Raw genomic sequence first — 27500 nt, 5'->3', positions numbered from 1 at the left:
CCTGATTTTCTCAGACTTTCAGATGTCTTAAAAGGGGGGGTTCACTGTATGTTGCGGCGACTCCGTATCGGACGACGCTGAGCGTTTTTCGTACATGTATACCGGGCGAGACTCAGTGTTGCTTTTGTGGTCATTTTATTGTTTGCAAATTTACACGATAAAAAGTTTGAAAGAAACAAAAATAGACGGGGAGAGGGTAGAGTTAACACAATGTAGACGGAGGGAGTTTTATTTCCATTATTGATATCCTCTTTCGTTCATTATTTCTGATCGTACATTTTTGACTACCATTAAAACAACCAACTTGTGAATTATTGACTTCTGTTGTCGTTGGTGTGAAATGAAAGAGTTGTCTTTGACATTTCTCGCAGGCATATCTATCAATTGTGTGTATAGTTTTGTTAAGACCAAAGCGACGTGCGCAGTGGCGTGGTGGTAAGACGTCGACCTCCTGATCGGGAGGTCGTGAGTTCGAATCCCGGTCGCTGCCGCCTGGTGGGTTAAGAGTGGAGATTTTTCCGATCTCCCAGGTCAACTTATACGTGCAGACCTGCTAGTGACTTATCCCCCTTTGTGTGTACACGCAAGCACAAGACCAAGTGTTCACGGAAAAGATCCTGTAATGCATGTCAGAGTTCGGTGGGTTATACAATGTATATTCACGAAAATACCCCGCATGCCTCCCCCGAAATCGGCGTGTGCTGTCTGACTGGCGGGGTAAAAACGGTCAAACGCGTAAATATCCACTCGTGCTAAAAACATGAGTGAACGTGGGAGTCTAGAAGAAGAAGAAGAAGAAGTTAATATCAAAGCATCCAATACATATAGCCCCGAAGCACACACAAATTATACGACCTAATATGTTCAAGGGAATTTTGAATGACGCTATGTTTGCGAACAACATGCAGTAAAAGTCACTTTCTTTCAGAATTTCCATTGATGTTTTTTAACTACTGTTCCGTCTTCAAGCTCTTGTTTTAAAAACCTTTCTGTCTGAATCTCGCACATGACAATATATTAGCAATGATGCTGATAAGCACAGACAGACAGACAGACAGACAGACACACACACACACACACACACATACACCACGACCCTCGTCTCGATTCCCCCTCTATGTTAAAACTTGACTAAATGTAAAAAGAAAAAAAAAGAGATGGCATGATTAACTGTGGCACATACTCATTAGTGGTATTTATTTCATACATATGATTCTTTTTTTTTCAAATGTGTATGATTCAATATTTTGTTTCTCACATTTATTGAACGAAACTCATCAAGACCTTTTGCTACATGTCACTATTCGGACACCTCTTTATCGCTCGGATTACTAACCGGTAATGATAACACCATCAGCCTTGTTTGCAAAACGCTGGTCATGTATTTTCAAAGATATTGCTTCTATGGTAGAAACTTAGCCAATGAACGCCCACAAGTATTACAATTGTGTCTACGTTTGGCTATTTTGTTTTTTACATTCCTCAACTGAACTACTTTCTTTCTTTCTTTCTTTATTTGGTGTTTAACGTCGTTTTCAACCACGAAGGTTATATCGCCACGAGACTGAGCTACTAATTGTGGGGCATCGTGAACTTAAGGAATCATTGTCTTCACGTCTCTGGGATCCACACTCACATGTCACTGAGGAAAATCTACCGTGATGGAAATCAAAGTTTGTAATAATGTGACCCTCCACCACGGAATGAGTCGCATGTCACCTTTGCATGATTTTCATATTTTTACATGTTCCTAAAGAGTTTGTTATGCTCTATCCAGTGGTGAAAACCGTTTTAGAAAAGAGCGAAAACTGTTTGACTAAGGTGACTCTCACACTGTTACCAGACACTCCCCGGACTCATATTAAGCCTAGCGCAGAACCGCGCGAGGTGACATGCGACTCATTTCGTGGTGGAGGGTCACGTATGTGTTTTTAATGGACATACATTTCGAGGGAAGAGTTTTGATGTTTGATGCTTCTGTCTTCTCCTCAATACTAGGGAGATCTAATAAACGAAACGTCGGGACGTTTCGTTTTGAAGTTGTGGTAAACGTCATCATTTCGGGGGTCTCTCGCTGGAAAGGTGAAGGTCAACTGAAACGGAACGTGGAACGTCAAAACGCAGTCACGTTTTCCACCCCCAAAAAACGAACAATATTTCGTCAACTTTTGTGAGTATTTTTGCACACTAACAGTTTTATTTGTTGGCCATTTTATGCATTGCTAGATTCATCAACCCTTTCACAGTCTTTCAGCGCTGAGAATGTGTTCATTGGAGGTAGACAACTGTTGTGAACTGAAATATTTTGAAGGGTGCTGATCCTGGTACATTTATCCAACTTCATGGTGAAGAAAGCAAATGGCGAAGCAGAAGTAGGTCATCGCATCGAATTTTTATTCTGGCTTCGTATGTGATTTTGTATAAACAAAGTCTGTGTGATTTATTTGGACTGAAAATAATCAAAGTATGCCCGATTCTGGACCACCTCCTAGGTTTTTTTTTCCCATTCTGATCGAGGACAGACGTGATAATTTCACTTGAAGATTTATCGCCCTTCCTTCATTCCGAAACGAAACGTGAATACATCTAAATCTTGTCTGCGGCCTATGCCGTCTCGTTTCACGTTCCGTTTCGCGGGGTGACTCATTCACCAAACGAAACGAGCTGCAAAACGAAACGTGCTGTCCTTTGAATCTCCCTATTGTTTCATAGTCCACGGTTAACTGATGGCAATTGAAAACGGAGACTTGATGAGGCAACACTTCACACTTCGGACACTTCTGATGCAGTGTCCTCCGCGGCTTCGCTGGCTTCGCTGGCCTCTGAACCTGCGACACTGGACTCGTCAAGCTCAGCGACAGGAGTGGTAGGAACAGTCTGGTCCGTGGATAGCCCAGCTACCCGAGGACCGTTGTCTGGAGGGATGTTGTCTACAGGGATGTTGTCTGGAGGGATGTTGGCTAGAGGGATGTTGGCTAGAGGGATGTTGGCTGGAGGGGCGTTCTCTAGAGGGGCTTTCTGTTGACCTTCTGGCCTACGTTTCCTAAAGTAAACTCCAGAACCAACTGCTGCCATGGCGACACACACACCTCCTGCCACACCCAGGCCGATGACCAAAGTGCTTGGTGAACTGGATTCCGTGTCTGTGGGCGTTGTGCTGTTGTTGTTGTTTTTTTTTGTGGTGCTGCAACATAGTAGGCATGTACAGGATGGCCCCTCAAAAACAAATAACTTCTACATGTGTTTGACGAATTACTTTCAATTTCATTAACATTCGGCGTAGTTATTGTTTTGTTTTGTGTGTGTATTTTGAGTGTGCAATTAGTCAAGTATCGCATTCCGTTGTCGTCTGTCATATGAGCGTTGATGCGTTGAGCTGTCGTTATGCGCCATACATGGCCCAGCTCATCCGGCTTCAGCGTGTTTTTATATCGGAGTGATCCTTCTCCTGGACTGGTGGCTTTACAGGGCTGTCGAGTCCAGTCTACCCGGCTATTTGGCCATAGCTGGCTGGTTTGTTTATCTGAGGTGACCTTCCCCAGGGCTAGAACTTAAAATGCGGCTCTTGTTCGCATGATGCTCCCGTCATTGGACACCTGGGGTATTTCTTGAGTGTAACAGTGCCACCTGTTACCCCGCCCCCTCCTGTTGGAAGCACCGCCAGTTGGTCCGCGACTGCTTATTCGTCCTGGCAAGCCTGGCTTATTTCGCAGCTAACCTCCATATCTGAAGGCCATCACACTATCCGCCACCTGTGAACGCGCCTGGTTGGGGGTGGTCGCCCCTACTGTCCCAGGAAGTATCGCATAAAAAAAGAATATAAAAACAAAGGAAAAGATAAGAAGACTTTGCGAAGGTTCTACAGACAGCGCGAAGAAAACTTTGCACAAATAACTTGTTGTCGGCCCCACATAAATTGTACGGTAGCAGACTTTTAAATTTGTTCTGGTACAAATCTCAAATGTAGTTTGTATCTTTTCACATACATTTGCACATATGTAGTTAATCTGTCAATATCTAGTCACCAATAGAAAGTCCACCGTTATGTTTTTCTCTTCTCAATATTCCCTTTTTCTTGTTACATTATTCCGTATGGCTGAGTCAGTAAGAGTAAGCTAATCCAAGAACGTGTACTTCGGATATGGTTAGCCCAGACTATCTGAATGTAGTCTGGGCGACGATTTGTTTTTGAACTTGATTCTTTAGTTGCATGCCTACAGATTGACTAAATGTTGTTATATCGCTTCACGCGACTTGTTTTACAATTGTCGAAGCATAGCATTTCCTCATATAACAAGAGGCGAAGCCATCAAGGCTCACGTAAGAAATCGACAAACAGTAACACAAACTCAATCACTCCGTCACACACACACACACACACACACACACACACACACACACACACACACACACACACACACACACAGTAAGAGCATAGGTGAAACTGTGCAAGAAAGCGAGACACTAGATCTAGATCTGTCTGTCTGCATGTAGCCTACTTACAAGGACACGACTGCCAACTAGTCTCGGCGCGCTCAAAATAATAATGACCGAGACTTTCAGTACTTCCTTCGCGTGACGTCTAACCCTCTTACGTCATAATGTGACGTCAATGTAATGTGACGTCTTCAAATGTTAGAGTTTCTACCACAGACATACACACGCACAGACGCACGCACGCACGCACAGACAGACAAAGTTACGATCGCATAGGCTACACTTACGTGAGCCAAATATGTCCTCGTGACCTGAGTGGACACTTGAAAAGGCTCCCTAGTGCGCGTGTCGGCGTCCTATACGCACTAGAAGCCGAAAACACGAACATGAAATGTGTGGAGGGGGTCCCGGGACGCACTTAACCTAAACCTAGCGTGATACCCGCCATCGTGCGTACCCAAGGTAATATGTGATAGACTGAAGTTACTACCTTAGTTTGGTGCCAACACAAATGCCAATTTTACGCCGGAAAAAAATCGAAAAGGAGGCAGACGCTCATGCAGATGTTGCTCTGCCCGGCAAAGGGGTTGATCCCAAATGCTTTGGTTGCTAGTGCAAAAGCTTGACGGGCGAACACAGTGCGAAGAGAGATCTAGCAGAGCAATGGAGTTGAAAATCGCAAACACTAAACAAAATAAAATTATAAAGATGTGTTCAAACAGAATGGACGAGGACATACACATGGATAAGCTTCCATTTGTAACTTCGAGATGCTGGTCGTGGATTGACTCCTGCAAAAGTCGTATTAAGGCCTCAAAGAGGCTTTGGATAGACGTCAATCTACGATCCTCACCGATACGTTTCAAATGAAAGCCTGTTAGTGTAATTGGAGATATCATTCAAGACATTCCGCACCCGGTCGATGTTTTCTATGCACTGTTAACAACAGCCTCTCAGTGATGGATATTAATTGAAAAGAATCGCCACCCCCTTCCCCAGCAAATGTACCTTTTACACATATTCGGCCCCGATTGTACGCTACAGTGTGCACGTTGCAACAGCAGTTACCAAATCACTCTCACACACACACACACACACACATGCACACACACACACATACACACACACACACACACACACACACATACACACACACACACAATCACACACACACACACAATCACACACACACACACACAATCACAATCACACACACACAATCACAATCACACACACACACTATTGCATTCCTTTGGTGCTCTGTAATCTACACTTGCTTGAAATTAGGCAATGTTTGAGTCATACTTGCATTAAAAACCTGCAAGATTTTTAGAAGTCCGTCAACAACTTGCAGTCCAGCTTCTTAGTTTTCGATCCATGTTTTTTTTGTTTGTCTGGTAAAGATTGAATGGTGCCCCCAAAGCGATTTGTAAACACAACATTCGCAGTCTACAAAACGCCATTGAAAAGCCCAACAACGCGCGTGTTAGATCTATTTATTTGGTTGACTAAAACCGTCGTATCTGCCCAAGGCCGCCTCGCAAAAAAATAATAAAAAGGCTCTGGAATTTGTTTTGCAAACTAGTCACATTTTCTTGTTCTTGTCCGAGTATATTTGAAGATAACGCGAGTTGAAAGTGCCGATATTTTCGTTAGAACCACGGCTGTTTTCATCATATCGCAACGAAGGCATGGACCCAGCTACATCATTCTGGAAAGTGCCTGCCATCACCTAGATTTATTTTGCACACCAAAATAGCGTTGTCGTCCAGAGTGACTTACCTTAGTTTTCAGGGGAAGCTACCCACTGTGCGAGAAGAAGGGAAACACACGAATCTATCAATGGACCAAAGTCTGTGAATCTATCTAATATCTCGGTTTTCATTGACAATGGCGAATTCATCGGCAAGTATAACGACAAATGTAACAGCACAAGGTAGTTACGGCTTTGCTTCCACAGTTTATTTAGAAACTTGTTTTGCAGTCCGAGTCGTTGATCCGTCAGTTCTGCATAGTTTGTTTGTTTGTCAGTTTTGCGTTGCGCGTTGTCTAGATCTGTGTTGGTCGTGACAGCATAAAGCAAACTTGACTGGTAAGTGCAGTCAATATCGCCTTCGTGGAATCGTAAGCCAAATTCAGGAACAGCACCACAAATTAACCAAATGAACAGTCTGCCATGCAGTTATAAAGCTTACAGCCGGTATGAATCAAATTTCAGTCGCAAGTATTGCTTTTCAATACGATTTCTACTCGGTTTCAATACACAGCCAAAACAGTTCTCTTCGTATGCAAAATGTTGTACCTTGCAACAGCTTCCCCATCGTGCATCTGCCGTGTTGGTGCCGTGTGCACTCGTACGTACCTTATCGTCAGTCTTGTGTGATCATGTGGGATGGGGGATGGGTGGGTTGTATTAGGTTAGCAGTAATCTTGCTTAGTGCAGACTTGCACAGGAGTGTCGAATATTCACGTTTATGAACCACGTGTGTGTGTGTGTGTTTTTTTTCTTCTTCTGTACCTTCGTTTAAAACAGAATATGGGGGATGGCGGGGCGGAGTGGGGGGAAGGGTGAACTGAATTTCAGAAGGGGTCGATCGTCTTGTGATCTAGAAAAAAAATCGAAGCATGCGACCGAGCGTCCCTGTCTGTCTGTCTATATGTCTAAGCCTTCACACACAAATACACACACACACACAGACACACACACACACACACACACACACACACACACACAGACACACACACACGCACGCACACACACGCACACACACACACACACGCGCACACACACACACACACACACACACACACACACACACACACACACACACACACACACACACACACACACACACTATAATGCAGGATAAGAGTTTATAACGATTACCTCAATCATTCTCTTTGTTGCAGATTCCTCCTCGTTCGGCTTAGGTAGGTGAAACCTTCTGCCATTAGACAACTATTTTGATGCTTCTTCATTCCCAGGGCGTTCCTCTTTCCCCATTGATTGATTGATTGATTGATTCGTTTTTTTATGGGGAAAAAAGGTGATTTCTTATACCTTCCTTCCTGTGTTCCACAATCATTTACCTATCCCAAGAGCCAACAGCGACGCTGCTCCTTTTGCATTGTGGGAATGTATCTATTTGCTGAATTAATCGCACAGATTTACATCCACAATATCCGTCATAACAAAAAATAGGCAGATACATTTAGCTGTAGATCTTTGTGGTGCGGCCACTTATATTCTTCTTCTTCTTCTGCGTTCGATGTTAAAGGCCACTTATATTAAAACCAGGTATAATGCCAGAAAGGTACTTCATTCCCCTACCGATTGAAATAAAGACCCACGGTTTCATTTTTCATGAACTAGTGCTTATGCAGTGGACCAAAGACCTAGGACACCCCCCAAAATCAATTTCGCAAAAGCAAACTTGCAGACACTAAAATGCACACACAAAATCAAAAAAATCAAGATTGACCCCGTTTTTGATCGCAATGGAAGAACAACTCATGTTCTACACATACTCATTTATTTGGTTCAGCTGTTGTGCCTAGCAGTGTTGTTTTGCCATTTTGAAGAAGACTGGTGTCAGCCTCGTCAGAAGCGGTAAAAGGCCTGTTTTGGCGTCATTTTTGTGTGGGCTATGTGGGTAAAAACCCTGTTGTTTTGTAATGGCTCGTTGTATTGCTTTTAAATTTGACATGAGTATTGTTAACACAATTGCAAAAGCATGTGTCAAATATCATGGCTAAATATCAAAACTGAGGTAAAAAAACAAAACAAAAGACATAACTGGCCTCATCACGAAGATCTACAGCTAAATGTATAGAGCCTACCTTTTTTTATGACGGGTAGTGTAGATGTCTGCTGCGAAATCATTTACTTTTAAGAAAATTTGGGGTCTTTTTCAAAGACAAAGGATGCTTTTATCAAATGTTAATAAGTCTGAAAGGAAAACACTCTCTCTGTCTCTCTTAATACCACCCAATGCGTTTTTCTGTTCCGATCTATATATTTAAAACAAAGGCATTCTCGATGAAAGTTTAACTGCAGGTAAGCGTTTGCATGCATTCTGCATTTCTTGCTTTACTTTCTTTCAAAAATGGTGGTTCAATTAATAAAAATAAAAATAAATAAGTGGACTTACTTTGCTCTGCCCAGGTTTTCTTGAGACTCGGGTTTGTTAAAAACATCGGCAAATCACAGCACAGGGGGCTTGCTGTGTTATGTATGCTTTTCCGTGCGACAGATTCAAGTCAAAAATGCCAGCCCACATCAAAATAGAATAAACAAGAAATTCCTCCGAGGTAGGAAAAACACCCCCGTCCTTACCATTCTCACTGCCACCAACTGAGAAGGTTATTTCCCTTTGACCATTATTATGTCCCTCTATAAGTCCTTGTAGAATCTTAATCCACCAATAACTCCTTAACCGTGTGTTTGACTGGTCCCAATTTTGGTAAGGACCGTCTCAGGAATGTATAGAACCTGTTCATCAAGTTTGGTGACGATCGGTCCGTTCATTCTTGAGATCTATATGCGAACACAAACACACAAACAAACAAACAAACAAACACATCGACCGAATCCTATACACACCCCTATACCGGGGGTGTAATTAATCGAATACTTCGTACTTGCGCTCGCGCTTGTATGCGTATGATTGTTAATATTTGGATGCTTTGTGTGTATTTATGTTATGGATTCTTTTTTTTCCTTCTCTCTACTGACTCTTTTGAAACACGCATTTACTATGATCAGCCATCGGAAGTTCGAGTTTGTCACACGCACAGAGGAAAACGGTAGACGCGTTGTGAGGTCATATCTTCGTCAGTTGCTGTATTCTGCCGTTGTTTTTGGAGAACTTAAATTTGTTTAAATGGACTGATTTTTTCAGAACTAAGAAACTAAACATTCCAGAAACGCAAAATGTACAGACGACAAAATGCGGGCTAGTGCGCTAATTATCGGTGCGTCCCGCTAGCGCTACGTGTCATTTGTGCTACGTATCGTTTGCGCTATTTTCTGTAGTGCTATCGACACAAATTGCCAAAAACAGTAGTGCTATCGGCACGTAGTGCTATTGCCACAATTCACACATACCATTATCACTACGTCTCAATATAACTACGTGTCGATATCACTATTTTTGAAAAACCAAAGTACTGTAGCGCTACGTGTCGATAACGCCATGTGTCGATAGCACTATACTACATGTTCAAACAGCAGACACTTCCCTTTGTGTGTGTGTGTGTGTGTGTGTGTGTGTGTGTGTGTGTGTGTGTGTGTGTGTGTGTGTGTGTGTGTGTGTGTGTGTGTTTGTGTGTGTGTGTGTGTGTGTATTGTCTGCATGGCTGTCTGTCGAATCTGTATGTCTGTCTGTCTCCGTCTGTCTCTCTGTCTCTATCTCTCTCTTTTTTCACCACGTATTTATTTCATGGTTGTTGTTGGTGTGTATTTATTATTTTGTTATTTTGTTATTCCCCCATCCCCCGTGGTTTTGAGTCTGTGGCCTTAGTATGATAAACCATTCTGAGTTCTCTCTCTCTCTCTGCACCTTTCAATCGCTCTTTTAAATCCCTTGTCTCTCCCGCTCCCCTCACCCTCTCTCTCTCTCCATCTGTCTTTCTGTCTTCTCTCCCCCCTCTCTACCTCTCTCCCTCTCTCGCATGATACCGTATATACATACACGGATGTTTTTCTGTGTGTGAGTTTGTGTGTACGATACCGTGTGTACGTATGCGTTTGTGCGTGTGCGTCGTGTGTAATGGAGAGAGAGAGAGAGAGAGAGAGAGAGAGAGAGAGAGAGAGAGAGAGAGAGAGAGAGAGAGAGAGAGAGAGAGAGAGAGAGAGAGAGACGAGAGACGAGACGAAATTCTTTATTAACGAGGGCACAGGTGCTTTTTTACATCCAGCCCTCGCCCATGGGAGGGTTTAATCTAATGATAATACGTTTAAAAAATGTTAGAATATGAATCAAAGAAGTAATAACAAGTCGCGTAAGGCGAAAATACAATATTTAGTCAAGTAGCTGTCGAACTCACAGAATGAAACTGAACGCAACGCAACGCAGCAAGACCGTATACTCGTAGCATCGTCACTCCACCGCCCGTGGCAAAGGCAGTGCACGTGGAATTGACAAGAAGAGCGGGGTATTCGTTGCGCTGAGAAGGATAGCACGCTTTTCTGTACCTCTCTTCGTTTTAACTTTCTGAGCGTGTTTTTAATGCAAACATATCATATCTATATATTTTTGGAATCAGGAACCGACAAGGAATAAGATGAAAGTGTTTTTAAATTGATTTCGAAAAAAAAAATTTGATAATAATTTTTATATATTTAATTTTCAGAGCTTGTTTTTAATCCGAATATAACATATTTATATGTTTTTGGAATCAGCAAATGATGGAGAATAAGGTAAACGTAAATTTGGATCGTTTTATAAATTTTTATTTTTTTTTACAATTTTCAGATTTTTAATGACCAAAGTCATTAATTAATTTTTAAGCCACCAAGCTGAAATGCAATACCGAACCCCGGGCTTCGTCGAAGAGTACTTGACCAAAATTTCAACCAATTTGGTTGAAAAATGAGGGCGTGACAGTGCCGCCTCAACTTTCACGAAAAGCCGGATATGACGTCATCAAAGACATTTATCAAAAAAATGAAAAAAACGTTCGGGGATTTCATACCCAGGAACTCTCATGTCAAATTTCATAAAGATCGGTCCAGTAGTTTAGTCTGAATCGCTCTACACACACACACACACAGACAGACAGACGCACATACACCACGACCCTCGTTTCGATTCCCCCTCGATGTTAAAATATTTAGTCAAAACTTGACTAAATATAAAAAGCAAACAACCGAACAAACAAACGATTAACAGACTAAACACACTAACACAAACAAATTATACAAACTAACATAACATAACGAGAGAGAGAGAGAGAGAGAGAGAGAGAGAGAGAGAGAGAGAGAGAGAGAGAGAGAGAGAGAGACAGAGAGAGAGAGAGACACACACACACACACACATACACACATACACATACACACACTCACACAAACACACAAACACACACACATACACACTAGCACATACACACACACACACATACATATACACACACACACACACATACATATACACACACAAACCAGAAGGAGTGAGAGAAAGAGAGAGAACAAGTCGCGTAAGGCGAAAATACAATATTTAGTCAAGTAGCTGTCGAACTCACAGAATGAAACTGAACGCAGCAAGACCGTATACTCGTAGCATCGTCACTCCACCGCCCGTGGCAAAGGCAGTGCCCGTGGAATTGACAAGAAGAGCGGGGTATTCGTTGCGCTAAGAAGGATAGCACGCTTTTCTGTACCTCTCTTCGTTTTAACTTTCTGAGCGTGTTTTTAATCCAAACATATCATATCTATATATTTTTGGAATCAGGAACCGACAAGGAATACGATGAAAGTGTTTTTAAATTGATTTCGAAAAAAAAAATTTGATAATAATTTTTATATATTTAATTTTCAGAGCTTGTTTTTAATCCAAATATAACATATTGATATGTTTTTGGAATCAGCAAATGATGGAGAATAAGATAAACGTAAATTTGGATCGTTTTATAAATTTTTAATTTTTTTTACAATTTTCAGATTTTTAATGACCAAAGTCATTAATTAATTTTTAAGCCACCAAGCTGAAATGCAATACCGAACCCCGGGCTTCGTCGAAGAGTACTTGACCAAAATTTCAACCAATTTGGTTGAAAAATGAGGGCGTGACAGTGCCGCCTCAACTTTCACGAAAAGCCGGATATGACGTCATCAAAGACATTTATCAAAAAAATGAAAAAAACGTTCGGGGATTTCATACCCAGGAACTCTCATGTCAAATTTCATAAAGATCGGTCCAGTAGTTTAGTCTGAATCGCTCTACACACACACACACACAGACACACACACACACGCACACACGCACATACACCACGACCCTCGTTTCGATTCCCCCTCGATGTTAAAATATTTAGTCAAAACTTGACTAAATATAAAGAGAGTCGTCAGTAAGTAGTGGTATTGACACGTAGCGATAATGACACGTAGCGCTAAAAGATGTAGTGCTGTCGACACGTAGTGATAATGAACGAATGATAGTGACTCATAGACAAATTATTTGTAGCACTAATCAACGTAGCGATAGCGGCACGTAGCACAAATGATACGTAGGACAAATGACACGTAGCACAAATGACACGTAGCGCTAGCGATACGCACCCCTAAATATGATGGCATCAAAATCTCATTTTTGACAAACATGGACTCTTGTGTTTTGCCAGAGGTAGGCAGAAGTGGAGACGATGACGGCGGCAGCTCTAACCTCTACACGTACATCGGAGGCGGCCTCGGGGCGCTCATTTTTCTCATCATCATCATCGCCCTCTGCATCAAGAAGTGCAGGAGTACCCCACAGCCAGAAATCCCCAAGCCTGTGAAGGTCCCCAAGGCCTCCGTCGTGACTGTGAAGAGTGATTCGGTGGAGGCAGAGGAACCCAGCGTGGAGGTCGTGGTTATCCACCCTCCGCCACCCTCCCATGTACTGGGCACCGACTTCGTATCAGACGGCTCTGCGCGATTCTCTCACATGTATTCCGGGGAAACATCCGCGTGTCTGTGGTGATCACTTTATTGTTTGTAAATTGACACGACAAAAAAAAAAAGAAATAGACGAGAGAGAGGCTATGGACTGAGCAAAATGTAAGCGGTGTGTGTGTGTGTGTGTGTGTGTGTGTGGGGGGGGGGGGGGGGTGCGTGCGTGCGAGCGTGTGAACTCGGTTCACACGAAAACCCTTAGCTTCTGGTGACGTGAGACTAGTGTTTCTAACTAGTGGGATCACACACACACACACGCGCGCGCGCGCGTGTGTATGTGTAGCCAGAGAAAGACAGACAGAGAGGGAGAGAGAGAGAGAGTTTACACAGACAAAAGGTAAAGAATAAGTGTTCACACCAGCCGATTTTTCCTTTTCTGAAGCCACAGAACAAATACTTGCGACCAAGTACCTTTACATCGTAGTGATCTGAAGTGGGCACAACATATACTGTTCAAAAAAAGAAACGCATAGTTGCTACTTGCCAAATTTGTTTTATTTTTCGAAAAAATTAACAGAAAATCCAATATTTAGATTATTTGTTTGAAATTTGGTATGGACACAGTTGAATGCACACACAGTTCATTTGCATCTTCAAATCAATCAGTCAATCAATACGATTGGGTGCCGAGGCTGTCAAGTCAGTAGGGGGTGTGACTGCCTTGAGCAGCAACAACTGCCCGGCACCTTCTGGGCATGGACTGGATCAGATGCCGGATATCTTGCTGTGGGATGGTGTCCCACTCCTCCTGAAGTGCCTGCAATAGATCGCGGTGATTTGCCGGCGCTTCTTCTCGCCTGCGCACACGTCTGTCCAATTCATCCCAGAGGTGTTCTATCGGGTTCATGTCTGGCGACATGGATGGCCAGGGAAGCACCTGGACATGGTGGTCGGTGAGGAACTGGGTGGTGAGTCGTGCTGTGTGCGGGCGAGCGTTGTCCTGCTGGAATATGGCATCCTGGTCAGCCAGAAGAGGAAGGGCGTGTGGGCGCAGAATTTCCTCCACGTATCGCTGGGCAGTTATGCGCCCTTGGACGTGCACCAGGGTGCTCCTTCCAGCGGTATTGATCGCCCCCCACACCATGACGCCTCCACCACCATGAACGGGTGCCTCATCCACACAGTTGGGCGCGTAACGTTCGTTTACTCTCCGGTAGACCCTCCTCCGACCATCATGTCGCTGGAGCAGGAAGTAGGACTCGTCGCTGAACCACACGTGTCTCCAGTGATTCCGGACGGTCCAGCGAAGGTGCTGGTTGCCCCACTGCACTCGGTTCTGGCGATGGCGGCGGGTGAGGACAGCTCCTCTGTGAGGTCTGCGAGCTCTCAAACCAGCTTCATGCAGGCGGTTCCGCACGGTCTGGTCCGATAATCGGTGTGGCCCGGGGAGAGCCTGGACAGAAGATGAGGCCGACAGGAAACGATTCCGGAGGTGGCGGAGCCGTATGAAGCGGTCGTGAGCAGCAGTTGTCGCCCTTGGTCTTCCCGCTCGTGGCAAGTCAGCAACGGAGCCAGTGGCTTGAAACCTGACCCACAGTCTACTGATGGTGCTCTGGGACACGTGGAAGTGCCTGGCGATTGCACTTTGACTTTGGCCTGCTTGTAAACGACCCAATGCAATTTGGCGGTCTTCTCTGCTCAATCGGGCCATCTTTCGTCGCTGAATTGTCGTCTGATTTCTTTGTGGCGAACAATCCGCTTTTATGGGTTTTGGAAGACATGGTGAGAGCTCAATATTCCCCGAGTTTCACGAGATTACACTGAAGTATGACGAGTGGTCATGCCAAATGAGCAATTTTGACATTGTAGCCACTGATAACGCATGCGTCACGTGCAGAGCTCACTTGTGGCAATGGACGAAAGGTCGACGACCAGATAAACATTTTCTGCAGTTTGGTGGATATCCTTGTAGCCATATAACTAAATTAACCAAATATTACAAGCTATGCGTTTCTTTTTTTGAACAGTATATGACAGTTATACAATGACAACTTGTCCTGTGGCTTGTCCATGTTTGGTCTGCTGCCTGGCATCATGTGCTTTTAGCGCAAGAAGTGACGTTAGTTGCTAGTGTTTATACTAGGGCTTGTTTGTGGCAGGTTGTGTGCCTGGTCTTACCAGTGGTGTATTGTGTTTTAACTCTAATTTATTTCCGCAGAGACTTGAAAGCTTGTGTGTGTGTGTGCGGGTGAGAGAGAGAGAGAGAGAGAGAGAGAGAGAGAGAGAGAGAGAGAGAGAGAGAGAGAGAGAGAGAGAGAGAGAGAGAGAGAGAGAGAGAGTGTGTGTGTGTGTGTGTGTGTGTGTGATTTGCAGAGAGAGACAGATTGAAAGTGTGTGTATGTGATTTGCAGAGAGACAGAGATAGACAGAGATTGAAAATGTGTGTGTGTGTGATTTGCAGAGACAGAGATAGACAGAGATTGAAAGTGTGTGTATGTGATTTGCAGAGAGACAGAGATAGACAGAGATTGAAAGTGTGTGTATATGATTTGCAGAGAGGCAGAGATAGACAGAGATTGAAAGTGTGTGTATGTGATTTGCAGAGAGACAGAGATAGACAGAGATTGAAAATGTGTGTGTGTGTGATTTGCAGAGACAGAGATAGACAGAGATTGAAAGTGTGTGTATGTGATTTGCAGAGACAGAGATAGACAGAGATTGAAAGTGTGTGTATGTGATTTGCAGAGAGACAGAGATAGACAGAGATTGAAAGTGTGTGTATATGATTTGCAGAGAGGCAGAGATAGACAGAGATGGAAAGTGTGTGTGTGTGATTTGCAGAGACAGAGATAGACAGAGATGGAAAGTGTGTGTGTGTGATTTGCAGAGAGACAGAGATAGACAGAGATTGAAAGTGTGTGTGTGTGTATGAAAATGGCTTGAACTTGAAGGAAAGAGTAATGATTCATTACAATCTAAAGATTGTAAAAATGCACTTGTTAATGCTGACGTTGAAACCATCTATTCAACAGATACAATACAATCAAGAAGGAACTTTTGGAAATGTTTTCATATAATTTATTTCACTTGTATAATATCCTCTTTCGTACAAAATTTCTGAGTGTAAATTTCTGAGCACAGTTAAACCAACCAACCTTGCAAATGTAAGTGAATTCTTGACTTCCTTTGACTCGTGTCAGAACTGAAAGAACCATCTCTAACATATCCTATGCATATATATATATCAAATTGTGTGTATATTTCTGTTGATATTAAAGCAAACAATATATATATAATATATAGCCTGATGAACACTTTCACAAAACGCAAACATCAACAGAAAAATGCCTAGCTGTGGCATTTCTGACAATGATTAAAAATGAGCACTTTTGCAATGCACACCCAACATTATAAATATCGAGTCAAAATACCATCAACCTCTATGCTATACAGATTAATAATGAATAAAATAAGTGACATTTTTTGTGTGCAAAAATTTACAAAACATAATCCAATTGTGTATCACATCAGCTGCATAATTTGGCTCTGCCTGTTGTACATTGTTTCTTTGTTAAATCTCTCATTGTTTTGGGATGTGTGTATCTTGTCACAAAAAAATGGAGCAATGCACTAAAGCAAATATATATATATATACAATCAGCCATAAATTTATAAACAACCGTAAACAGCGAAAACAATAGAGATACAAACAAACTTAAAAAAAGAGTGAAAAGTCTTCCAAAAAGGTTAAAAAAATAAAATTAAAATAAAAATCAGGATTCCTCAACATTTCAGGAAGCGTCTTCACCCGATTTTACTGTTTAGATTAGCAAATAAGAATCTGAACATTTCAAAAATCAATCAACACACACAGACACTTACATAAATGTTACGGAAAACAAAAAAGTGCACACGTACTTCACAGGTTAAACAACAATAAAAATTAATATAAACAGCCAGCGTAGGACTAGGACTCGCATTGCTATGACTAAGTTAACAGTAACATTTTTTATTTTTTTCCTTATCTATTTATTTTCTTTCTTTTTTTAAATCTATTTAATTTTTTCCTGCGGTCACAAGAAAAGGGCAATCTTTATGTCAAGGGAAGTAAGTCTGTCATTGGCCTTGTCACTCTACAAAGTTGCTTCCCTTTGGCTGTTCAGACTACTATTTTGGCTCTTTTTTTTTTAAGTCTGTTGTAAAATTGTACAGTAGAACCCCTCTCTAGCGACCTTGAAAATGTTGACAAAAATCGGTCCTTATGGAGGGGGGTCCTTACAGAGGGAGGGGGCGGGGCCACAAAGAAAGTCACCTCAGATTTTCTTAAAAAAAGAAAACAGAGAAGTTTGAGTTGCTGACGACCGTTTCCTCAAGCAAACTGCTTCGATTTCATGTTTGACATTGTCGATGGTGTCCACCAGTTCTGGTGCATGTTTCAATGCAAAAAGAGTTAGTTTCTGAGCAAGCATTTCTTTACAGCAGTCCCTGCAATGATGAAGGCCCTCCGAGAAAGAGAGTGAAAAATCGGCCACCGTTCTCAGCATCGCGTATCTGTGTGTAACCTCTTTCATTGAAAAGATACTCTCGTTTCCCTGCAGCCTTGACCAGTGAGTCGGTTACCTAATCTGTGAACCCTTCAGTTGTGTTGCTTTGTCAAAAGTTAGACACAGTCAACTAGTTTTGCTCTGAGTGAACAGTGCAGCTGGCCTCAATTAGCCGGTGACACCTCTCTGGCCACAGCACCAAACAGTACATGGCAGGGGGGAGAGAGAGAGGGGGGGGGGGGGGGGGGGTAGCTGGCTAAACTCAGTGGGGTGTCCGGTGTCACTGAAGTCAGCAGGAAGAGCATTGGAGAGAAATAGAGAGGTGTACTCTTCCAAACATCAGTTGTCAGCGCTTAGGGTAGTCAGTGAGGGAGAGTGAGAGCGGTTTGTGTACAGTCCGACTGAAGAGTGAAAAGTCACTGCCACAAGATCGGCATGCAGTCAATAAAGCCAGACAAGAAGAATGATTATGACATGCGGCTCTATCTGCTGTTTTTTTTATTCAAACTGGTTTTCAACGCTTATTCTCACAAAGCATCTGCACACCTGCCTCTGCCTCTGTGCTGTGTTTGTGTGGCTGCTTTCGTATGATGTCAGTGCATGGTGAGTGCGTTCACTGCCTTGTCACCACTTCCCCACCTTTTTCAGAATGTTTTCTTGGAGTTGGATAATTCTTTGAATTTGCGATTTTCCAACATCAAGACTTTTTGCAATCGCGATGGCAGTTTCTCCCTTTTTGTGTCTGTTCACAACATTCACTCGATTCTCGAGAGTTAAATATTTTCTTTTCTTTGTAGACGCCATGTCGATCTCCACTGCTCTTCTGTCCAAAGACTGTCTATTCTGACTGAATTGAACGGTGTGTGTTGGTCACGTGAGTTTGTTTTCTCGATGATTGGTTTGTGATGTTTACTCAGCCCACCCAACCATCACACCTCTCAGCGGTTAATTAGTGCCTTTGCTTACGCAAGACGGTTATAACTGGTTATAACCGGTTTGTCAGTGATGCGTTACGCTGACTGAGTCTTGGCTTTGTCTGACAAAGTCGTTACACAAGCTGTTAGGTCGGTCCTTAGACGTTAGAGCGGGGTGGTCGCTACACTGGTGACAACTATATAAGGAAACACATCGGTTAAAAAAAAAAGGGTCGTTGTGGCGGGGTAGTCCTTAGAGAGGGGGGTCGTTGTGAGGGGTTCTACTGTATCCCTAATTTGACACTGAAGATGTTCAACCTGAATTTCATCAACGCTTTTAGTTGTTCTTTCTTTCTTTCTTTATTTGTGTTTAACGTCGTTTTCAACCGTTCAAGGTTATATCGCGACGGGGAAAGGGAGGGGGGGGATGGGATAGAGCCACTTGTTAATTGTTTCTTGTTCACAAAAGCACTAATCAAAAAATTGCTCCAGGGGGTTGCAACGTAGTACAATATATGACCTTACTGGGAGAATGCAAGTTTCCAGTACAAAGGACTTAACATTTCTTACATACTGCTTGACTAAAATCTTTACAAACATTGACTATATTCTATACAAGAAACACTTAACAAGGGTAAAAGGAGAAACAGAATCCGTTAGTCGCCTCTTACGACATGCTGGGGAGCATCGGGTAAATTCTTCCCCCCAGCCCGCGGGGGGTGCTTTTAGTTGTTGAAAAATTAATGTGACTGCTTGACCAGTCCAAATACGGCTCTTTAAGAAATCTTCTGTTGATGAAATATGACAATCTATGTGCACAGCCATTCAGTAAGTGGTTACTCAATATCAACATTTACTGTCAGCTAGTCTTTCGGATGAGACGAAAAACCGAGGTCCTTTCGTGTACACTACATTGGGGTGTGCACGTTAAAGATCCCACGATTGACAAAAGGGTCTTTCCTGGCAAAAGTGTATGGGCATAGATAAAAAAAATGTCCACCAAAATACCTGTGTGACTTGGAATAATAGGCCGTGAAAAGTAGGATATGCGCCAAAGTGGCTGCGATCTGCTGGTCGATGTGAATGCGTGATGTATTGTGTAAAAAATTCCATCTCACACGGCATAAATAGATCCCTGCGCCTTGAGTCCGAGTCTGGAGATACGCGCGCGATATAAGACTTCATATATATATATATATAGTTATTGTTGTTGTTTCTGCAAAACAAATTTTAGCAAAGGGATGCTGTTAACTTTTGCAAAACCTAATGACAATAAAATGCTGTACTTCAGAAGAAAAATAATAAAGTGCTGAGTTGATCCTACCGAAGAATCAAAATTTACAGGTATAATGAAACCACCAACATTGTGTCAATCTTTTTCGATGCAATATCAGTCACCCAAGATGCACATTCTTGTAAACTTTACCAATTTTGAGAGAAATTCAACTTACTGCAAAACTGACAGGTCTCATCGTACAGACAGATTCTATAGAAGAAAAATCTTTCTTTCTTTATTTGGTGTTTAACGTCGTTTAGAAGAAAAATAAAACGACAGATAAAACAGTGGGGCAGCTTATTGGGTGCATTCATCTCAGCAGCTGTCCACTTGAAACCAAAACAGATATTCACCGATTCACACAAAACAATTTTGAGGTATCAATGTCAATCAAATATCAAGCTACAATTCCAACTTGCATGGCTTATGACTAAGGCCCCCCCAAAAAATAGGTGTGGTTGCGGTAACATAGCCAACACAAATAGGGTAGGAAGGTAGGCAATCACTTTTTCTTTTTAAACTTTTTTTTTTAATGTGTACAAATTAAACCTACTTGACAGGGAAATAAGTGTGCGACTCGAGCGCTTTCGCTTTCATTGCGTTTTCTGCACTCGGGTTGTTTTTTTTTGGTTTTTTTTGACAGATGTAATAAAAAGTCATTGGGTCGGCCCCTAAAAATAGGGTAGGTCGGGTTACCGTAACCACACCTATTTTTTTTTTTTTAGGCCTAAAAAAACACCAAGTAAATACTGCAACAAAACAAGAATTATTAACTGACATGTTACTTAGGTTCTGCAATATCAAGATAGCTACACATGTAGGTACACATCTTTTGCGATGCAGATCTTGACGCAAGAACACAACAGCTGCAGTGAGCAGTAGCATTGGCAGATTTAACACAACAGCTGCAGTGAGCAGTAGCATTGGCAGATTAAACATAACAAAAAAAACAGTGTGCATTTGTTTTCAGGACAACCGTGTTGACCATTACTCATCCACCCTGTAGGTACTAAACACGCTTTCAATCTTAATCAAAATATTTAAATCAAAGATCATTTAGATGACAACCTCTGCTTTGCACACATGTGTTTGTCATCCTTAAAAACATTTTGTATCTAGCAGACATTTCACAGTGCTGACATGTTCATGAAGCATTTCCGTTTCTACAAATACAATGTAAAACAATTATTTATCTTCTTCTTCATCTTCTTCTTCGTTCGCTTGCACAGGCACTCGGGTAAATGATTGATACAATCTGTAAAACTGCTTTTTCCTGAAGCCCCTCATCTCAAAGAAACTGCCTGACTGGTAAATAGTTATCTTCACAGTCTCTAACATACAGGCACTGCCAGAACAAACTCAGTTCGCAGAAAAATAAGATTGGCCATCGCATGTGACAAAGCGTCATCTGCTCTTAGTTCAGGATAGATTGAGTTTTACTCTATTTGGCTAGAACCCTCAACATGTTGTAAGCCGCATGAAAAGCCCTTTAAAATAAAATACCCCTTAAAAATCACACTAAATTCTTGAATGTGCTGTGCTTCATGTAGACTTCAAGGGGAGTAACTGCAGCAGAACATATGGAGGGTTTACTGTGACTGTTACTGCCCTTGCTCTGCAGGCTGGACCAAAATGAGAAATTTTCTGCAGCAGAGAACGCCTTTCTCTAACATTAACAAGAAAAACCATGAATGCTCTTAAATGATTCCATTCTAGTCTGCAATCATGAATAATATTATCATTATAGTATTTAAACAGTCAACACCTTATAATATATACGCCACCGGAAGAAAAGTCTAAACAATAAGGCACGATCAAAAGATCGTTACACTAGGCTATATCAAAGTTAGGATAGTCAATAGTACTGGTCAAAAGATCAGATATAGGCCTCGCGGCCTGAGACACCTGCAATTTTATCTTATCTTATCTTTATCTTTAAACATCTACTTCCTGTCAAGGTCAAGTCCTGTACTTGACCTTGACATCCACTGTGCAAACACAGATGGTAAATGTGCAGAACAAGCTACCGGAAGAAGCAACATTGTCAAAACTGATCTAACAAAAGAATTCAAACACATAACTCACTACAGCACAGCTTCCAGAGCTGTCTGTGAAATATCTCACTGGTTTTGTAAGCGAGGTCATTCCAAATGTGTGCACTCTTTGTCTCAACAGCAGCATGTGTCACGGTTACAGGGCTACACCTAGCAGCATTCGTAAAACAGTTCTCGAAACAAAAGCTGGCACCATCTGACTGCCCCTACAAGCAGAACAGACATCGAAAGCCTAACATGCGTCACTAAAATCCTTCAGAACCAGCTTGAGAACACCTTCAAATGAAGTCTGCATCAAAATCTGCTCCAGTCATCGTCACTTCCAAGTAATGTCCTTCCAATTTGCCGACATCATTGGAAATAAAACAATTTCCGTGCAGAAACGTAGCTTCATCTCGCCAAGTTTAGAGCTGCTGCTTAAAGCACAAACCATCCAACACATTGCGAAATCTTCAGCTTTGTAACAGCAGCACACCAGCAGAAGCAACAATCTATCAAGCAACAATCTACCAGTCCAGTGTGAAGCTTTGGTACTCCTGTCACTCATCTACAAACAATAAAAGCAGCTTTGCACACAACCTAAAACCTTTGGATAAAACTTCTGTCACTTGAAGAATTCATCGTCGTCATGCACAGAACTTGAATCCAAAGGCAGATATACCGCAAGCGTTGCAGACATGGCCGAAATCCTTTGGTATACGATGATTAAAACCTTTGCAGATTTGTTTTCTCAGCAGACCAAGAATTTCTCTTCCAGTGTGTAGGTTTTGTACTCCAACAGTCCCACATATGTGACCTTCCACCACGAAATGAGTCGCATGTCACCTCGCGCGGTTCTGCGCTAGGCTTAATATAAGTCCGGTGAGTGTCTGGTAACAGTGTGAGGGTCACCTTAGTCACAGGCTTATAAACTGTTTTCGCTCTTTTCTAAAACGGTTTTCACCACTGGATAGAGCATAAAAAACTCTTTAGGAAAATGTAAAAATATGAAAATCATGCAAAGGTGACATGCGACTCATTCCGTGGTGGAGGGTCACATGTTACAACCACCCTCGGGCACTCTCAGCACGAATGTACACACACAAACCTTTGCGTTCTTGACAATAGCATTTCTTGGAAGAAACAGAGCCCCCCACACACACACAAATCTTTGGGTTCTCGATGGTGGAACTTCTTTGCAGGAACGTACGTATCCCCGAACTCAACAGGAGGTAGTGAAGTTCCTCCAACTTGTAGGTCCCAGTCACTGACGTGTACGCAACACCAGCAGGCGCAACGCCGATAAAAACATTTCATCAAACAGTGATCGCCGCTTCACAGATAAATCCTCAGGCACATGTCAGACGCAACTATCACCGCATGATCAAGTCCCCGGACACATCAAGAATAGTACTGCTGATACCCCTCAGCCCCTGTGAAGAGAACGTCTATCCAGATGCTCATAGTCTCGGGGGTGGGGGCCACCAGGAAGTACGTGCGGTCAAAAGTCTTCATGCAAAAGGTGAGCTTGGGGTTGGGGCTTTTGACTGTGCGCAGGTGATCCACGTAGACTTCCTCGATGGCCTGGAAACACACCAAGCCCTTCAGCTTGCTCTCCGTCTTGTCCGTGAAGTACATCACCTGCAAAAACACACAACTCACATTATTCACTGAAGTACATCAACTGCAAACACACACAACTCACGTTATTCACTGAAGTACATCACCTGCAAACACACACAACTCACGTTATTCACTGAAGTACATCACCTGCAAACACACACAACTCACGTTATTCACTGAAGTACATCACCTGCAAACACACACAACTCACGTTATTCACTGAAGTACATCACCTGCAAACACACACAACTCACGTTATTCACTGAAGTACATCACCTGCAAACACACACAACTCACGTTATTCACTGAAGTACATCACCTGCAAACACACACAACTCACGATAGGCAACAAACAAACAAAATGTTGGTTTTGGGTAACCTGACCGACACTATTTTTTCCCGCCGACCCTAAAACTTTTTTTTTCACTTCTCAAAAAGAAAATTAACTTTTGGCACATTTTGCGAACCATACCCATACTAAGGGAAGTAATCTTCTTAAAACTCGTCTAAATCCTAAAAACACACAAAAAAACACAAAACAAAAAACTTTCCGACCCCATTGTTTTTGGTCACGTACCAACATATATTGTTGCTGGCCTTATTATTCAAATGGAAAAATTCACCCTGGATATGAAGGCTTCATATTTAGAGTGTTCTTACTATGCATCTACTCCCACAGGCACCTGTATACTGGTACAGTTGATGTATTCATCCCCCTTCGTGTGTACACGCAAACACAAGACCAAGAGCGCACGGAAAAGATCCTGTAATCTACGTCAGAGTTCGGTGGGTTATAGAAACATGAAAATACCCAGCATGCTTCTCCCAAAATCGACGTATGCTGCCTGGATGGCGGGGTAAAAGCGGTCATAAATGTAAAAATCCACTAGAGCAAAAACATGAGTGAACGTTGGAGTTTCACAAAAGCGTCTGTATCTGTGAAACTATTGGGTGTTTAGGATTGAGACTTCATGTAATTCTCAAACACCATAGAACCTTCCTATCGACCAATCTTTAAAGGATAATCTTTGTAAACAAACAAACAAACGATGACATCATTTGAGACCGGCACGGTTGGCCTAGTGGTAAGGCGTCCGCCCCGTGATCGGGAGGTCGTGGGTTCGAACCCTGGCCGGGTCATACCTAAGACTTTAAAATTGGCAATCTAGTGGCTGCTCCGCCTGGCGTCTGGCATTATGGGGTTAGTGCTAGGACTGGTTGGTCCGGTGTCAGAATAATGTGACTGGGTGAGACATGAAGCCTGTGCTGCGACTTCTGTCTTGTGTGTGGCGCACGTTATATGTCAAAGCAGCACCGCCCTGATATGGCTCTTCGTGGTCGGCTGGGCGTTAAACAAACAAACAAACATCATTTGAACTACACAGCCCGGATGCTGTGGGTCGTAGACGACCCATATCTAATTAAAGAAGACATTTTACAGTGTTTATTCCCATTAGGATGGCGTGGGTCGTGTACGACCCATACTCTGCAAACAGGCGATAAAGAGTTTATCCCTGTTCGGATGGCATGGTTTGTGTACGACCCATACGTCTTACGTTGAATCCTTCTTTAGAAAGTATGGGTCGTACACGACCCACATCATCCGGACTCAGTCCAGGGACATAGTGCTTGCTGCCGCGCGAGCAGAGAAAATGTTTCCTCTTTATCTTTGCTTCGCTGGCCGCAAAACCCCTCTGCGTGGAGGTGTTTCCAGACACACCGTACGTAGGGTGGACTGTGTAGGGTGGACTTTGTAGTCCAAAGCGTGATCCGGTAAAGATTAACCAAGAAGAAGAACCCACCTTTCTCTTCATGCGGTCAAAGACGAACCATCGTTTCTTCCACGTCTTGATACGGCCGCCCATCTTCTGCAGGACGCCGCGACACGAGTGGGTGGTGACGATGACGTGGGGACACATGTCCAGGTGGTGGCCGCTACGCTCGATGTGCTGACGCAGGTCAAAGTCCGTGCTAGTGTTGGGCAGGAATCGGGTGAGGGGACGAGCCTGGTGGAGAACAAACAAGAGGAAACAATATAGTGGAATCCCCTTTTAAAAAAAACCCATTTTAAGACTCCCTCCTTTTTAAAACATGATTTTCTCAGCCTGATGGAGAGAAAACGTGAGATGAAACGATACCCAGACCTGGGAACCCCTGTTTAGCACTCAAAAAAACCGTGGTGTATTTTCAGAAAAATGAGCGGACTCCGCACGGTTTGTGAACATCTATGCTTGACACCTGTCCAGCGCACCGTTAATTAAGTTTACCAATACATTTAAATCAAAGGCTTCCTGCAGTGTATACTGACAAAAACTGATCATGCTTGTATGTGTCAAAGTACTGGATCGGTTTCGGGATGTGAAGCAGTCTAGGAATCTTTCTTATCTTTTTTCAACTGACCGTACTGATCGTATTCTATTCGATCATGCGTACAGGCGACATCGTATGGGTTCCCGGGTCTGAATACCCCAAAAACAAAACAGTGGAACACCCTTTTAAAAAAAACCGATTTAAGACTCCCTCCTTTTTAAGACCTTGTTTTCTCAGATTTTGGGAGGTCTTACTGTACAAATAAAATTGTTAGGACAGTGTCCTTCTTCTTCTTCGTCGTTCGCTGGACAGTGTCCTAAGTAACTTTTTTTTCCCCTACATGAAACTCGAGCAAAAACATGAGTTATCACACCCTAATGAAAAAGGCCGTAGCTAAAAACAGTGAATGATGACATATCGTAAAATTTCATTTCATTTTCATTTTTCATTTTCATTACTTTATTGTCCCATCGCTGGGAAATTCGGGTCGCTTCCTCCCAGTGGAAAGCTAGCAGCAACGGAGTCGCGCTACCCAGGTGTCTGCGTGTTTAGGTGTATTCAGCCGCCTGCACTTTTGGCAGAATGACCAAGGTCTTTTACGTGCCATTGTGATGACACGGGGGTGGGACATGGCTTCCGTCTCTGGGTCTGCACATAAAGTTGACCCGTGTCCGTCCCGGCCCGAATTCGAACCTGCGACCTTCCGATCACAAGTCCAGTGCTCTACCAACTGAGCTACCGGGCCCCCTGTTTGTTTCTTTTTTATTATGTTTTTTTTTTAATATACAGTATCATTCTGTTGCAAGCAGAGTTGTGTAAGAATATCAATTACACCAGCAATACAAGTACAGCTGGAAAGTTGGTGCAGCGTCATGGTTTGTAAAGTTATTCAGGACGTGGTAAACATCAGATACACAACATTATTTCTTAGGAAAGTTGATATGGTCTCCTCGGGGCGGAGATATAGCTCAGTCGGTAGCGCGCTGGATTTGTATCCAGTTGGCCGCTGTCAGCGTGAGTTCGTCCCTACGTTCGGCGAGAGATTTATTTCTCAGAGTCAACTTTGTGTGCAGACTCTCCTTGGTGTCCGAACACCCCCGTGTGTACACGCAAGCACAAGACCAAGTGCGAACGGAAAAGATCCTGTAATCCATGTCGGAGTTCGGTGGGTTATGAAAATACGAACATACCCAGCATGCCTACTCAACGAAAGCGGAGTGAGCTGACTATGCTCTCAGAGTATAGTGTGGGGAACCCAAATGGGCAAACGAGCTCACACGTAACCAGAAAATTCTGGAACGCTGAAGAAGAAGAAGAAGAAGAAGAAGAAACATTATACTGTATTTCTAACAAAACAAAACATTACCTGCACTGACCTTTGACCCAGCGGTCTTTTAAGTGGACACACAGACAAACACACTTATAACACAGAAAATAAACTTATCAGACACATTGTCAAGTAGCTCGCTGTGAGGACACAAGCAAGGCAAAAGGAGAGATAATTTGCTGAGAATGATGAATAAAGTGTTGTTGGTATGGTTACCAGGAGCTTCCTCAGGAGCGTCTGTTGATTGCAACCATGGGCACGGCCGCCTGCGAGTGGATGTTTGAGGAGACCAGAAAGTACGTCTGTGAGCGCAAAGCCTTCGGACGCACCCTGTCCAAACTGCAGGTCAGTGTTGTTTGTGTGTGTATTGAATGAGCAGTAAGGCGGGGATTTTTCTGTATTTCCCATTGTCAATAATGTCAGCGCCAATTTTGAGCGGACAG

At 42.9% G+C, this 27500-nt stretch overlaps 4 protein-coding genes across 4 annotated transcripts in view; 2 read left to right on the top strand and 2 right to left on the bottom strand.

Annotated features, from left to right (window-relative positions):
• The window catches only part of LOC138972872 (uncharacterized), a 12439-nt gene extending 12128 nt beyond the window's left edge, over window positions 1–311 (top strand). Inside the window, exon 5 of the mRNA XM_070345542.1 lies at window positions 1–311. This exon is cut by the window's left edge and continues 1188 nt beyond it. The gene's annotated coding sequence lies outside the window, so the exon portion shown is untranslated.
• Window positions 1–27500, bottom strand: part of LOC138974523 (pleckstrin homology-like domain family B member 1) — a 504261-nt gene that overhangs the window by 451035 nt on the left and 25726 nt on the right. The window lies entirely within an intron of this gene.
• On the top strand, window positions 6253–13158 carry LOC138972879 (uncharacterized). Its single transcript, XM_070345549.1, has 3 exons — window positions 6253–6373; window positions 7348–7368; window positions 12778–13158. The coding sequence occupies exons 1-3, from the start codon at window positions 6328–6330 to the stop codon at window positions 13116–13118; spliced, it is 408 nt and encodes a 135-aa protein (XP_070201650.1). The 5' UTR covers window positions 6253–6327; the 3' UTR covers window positions 13119–13158.
• Window positions 16086–25426, bottom strand: LOC138972873 (pleckstrin homology-like domain family B member 1; the record flags this gene model as incomplete). Its single annotated transcript, XM_070345543.1, is given in 2 exon segments — window positions 16086–23438; window positions 25223–25426. Coding segments are annotated over 2 exon segments (444 nt in total), but the record flags the coding sequence as incomplete, so codon positions are not given.

Source organism: Littorina saxatilis, linkage group LG8 (genome assembly GCF_037325665.1).
Source record: "Littorina saxatilis isolate snail1 linkage group LG8, US_GU_Lsax_2.0, whole genome shotgun sequence".
Lineage (NCBI taxonomy): Eukaryota > Metazoa > Mollusca > Gastropoda > Littorinimorpha > Littorinidae > Littorina > Littorina saxatilis.
The sequence above is the reverse complement of the archived record's forward strand: the minus strand, read 5'-3'. Positions and strand labels throughout refer to the sequence as shown.

Coding starts and splice junctions, on each gene's coding strand:
- LOC138972879 (XM_070345549.1), top strand. CDS start 6,328: ATGGCGAATTCATCGGCAAGTATAACGACAAATGTAACAGCACAAG. Junction 6,374..7,347: donor GACAAATGTAACAGCACAAG/GTAGTTACGGCT, acceptor TCTTTGTTGCAG/ATTCCTCCTCGTTCGGCTTA. Junction 7,369..12,777: donor TTCCTCCTCGTTCGGCTTAG/GTAGGTGAAACC, acceptor GTGTTTTGCCAG/AGGTAGGCAGAAGTGGAGAC.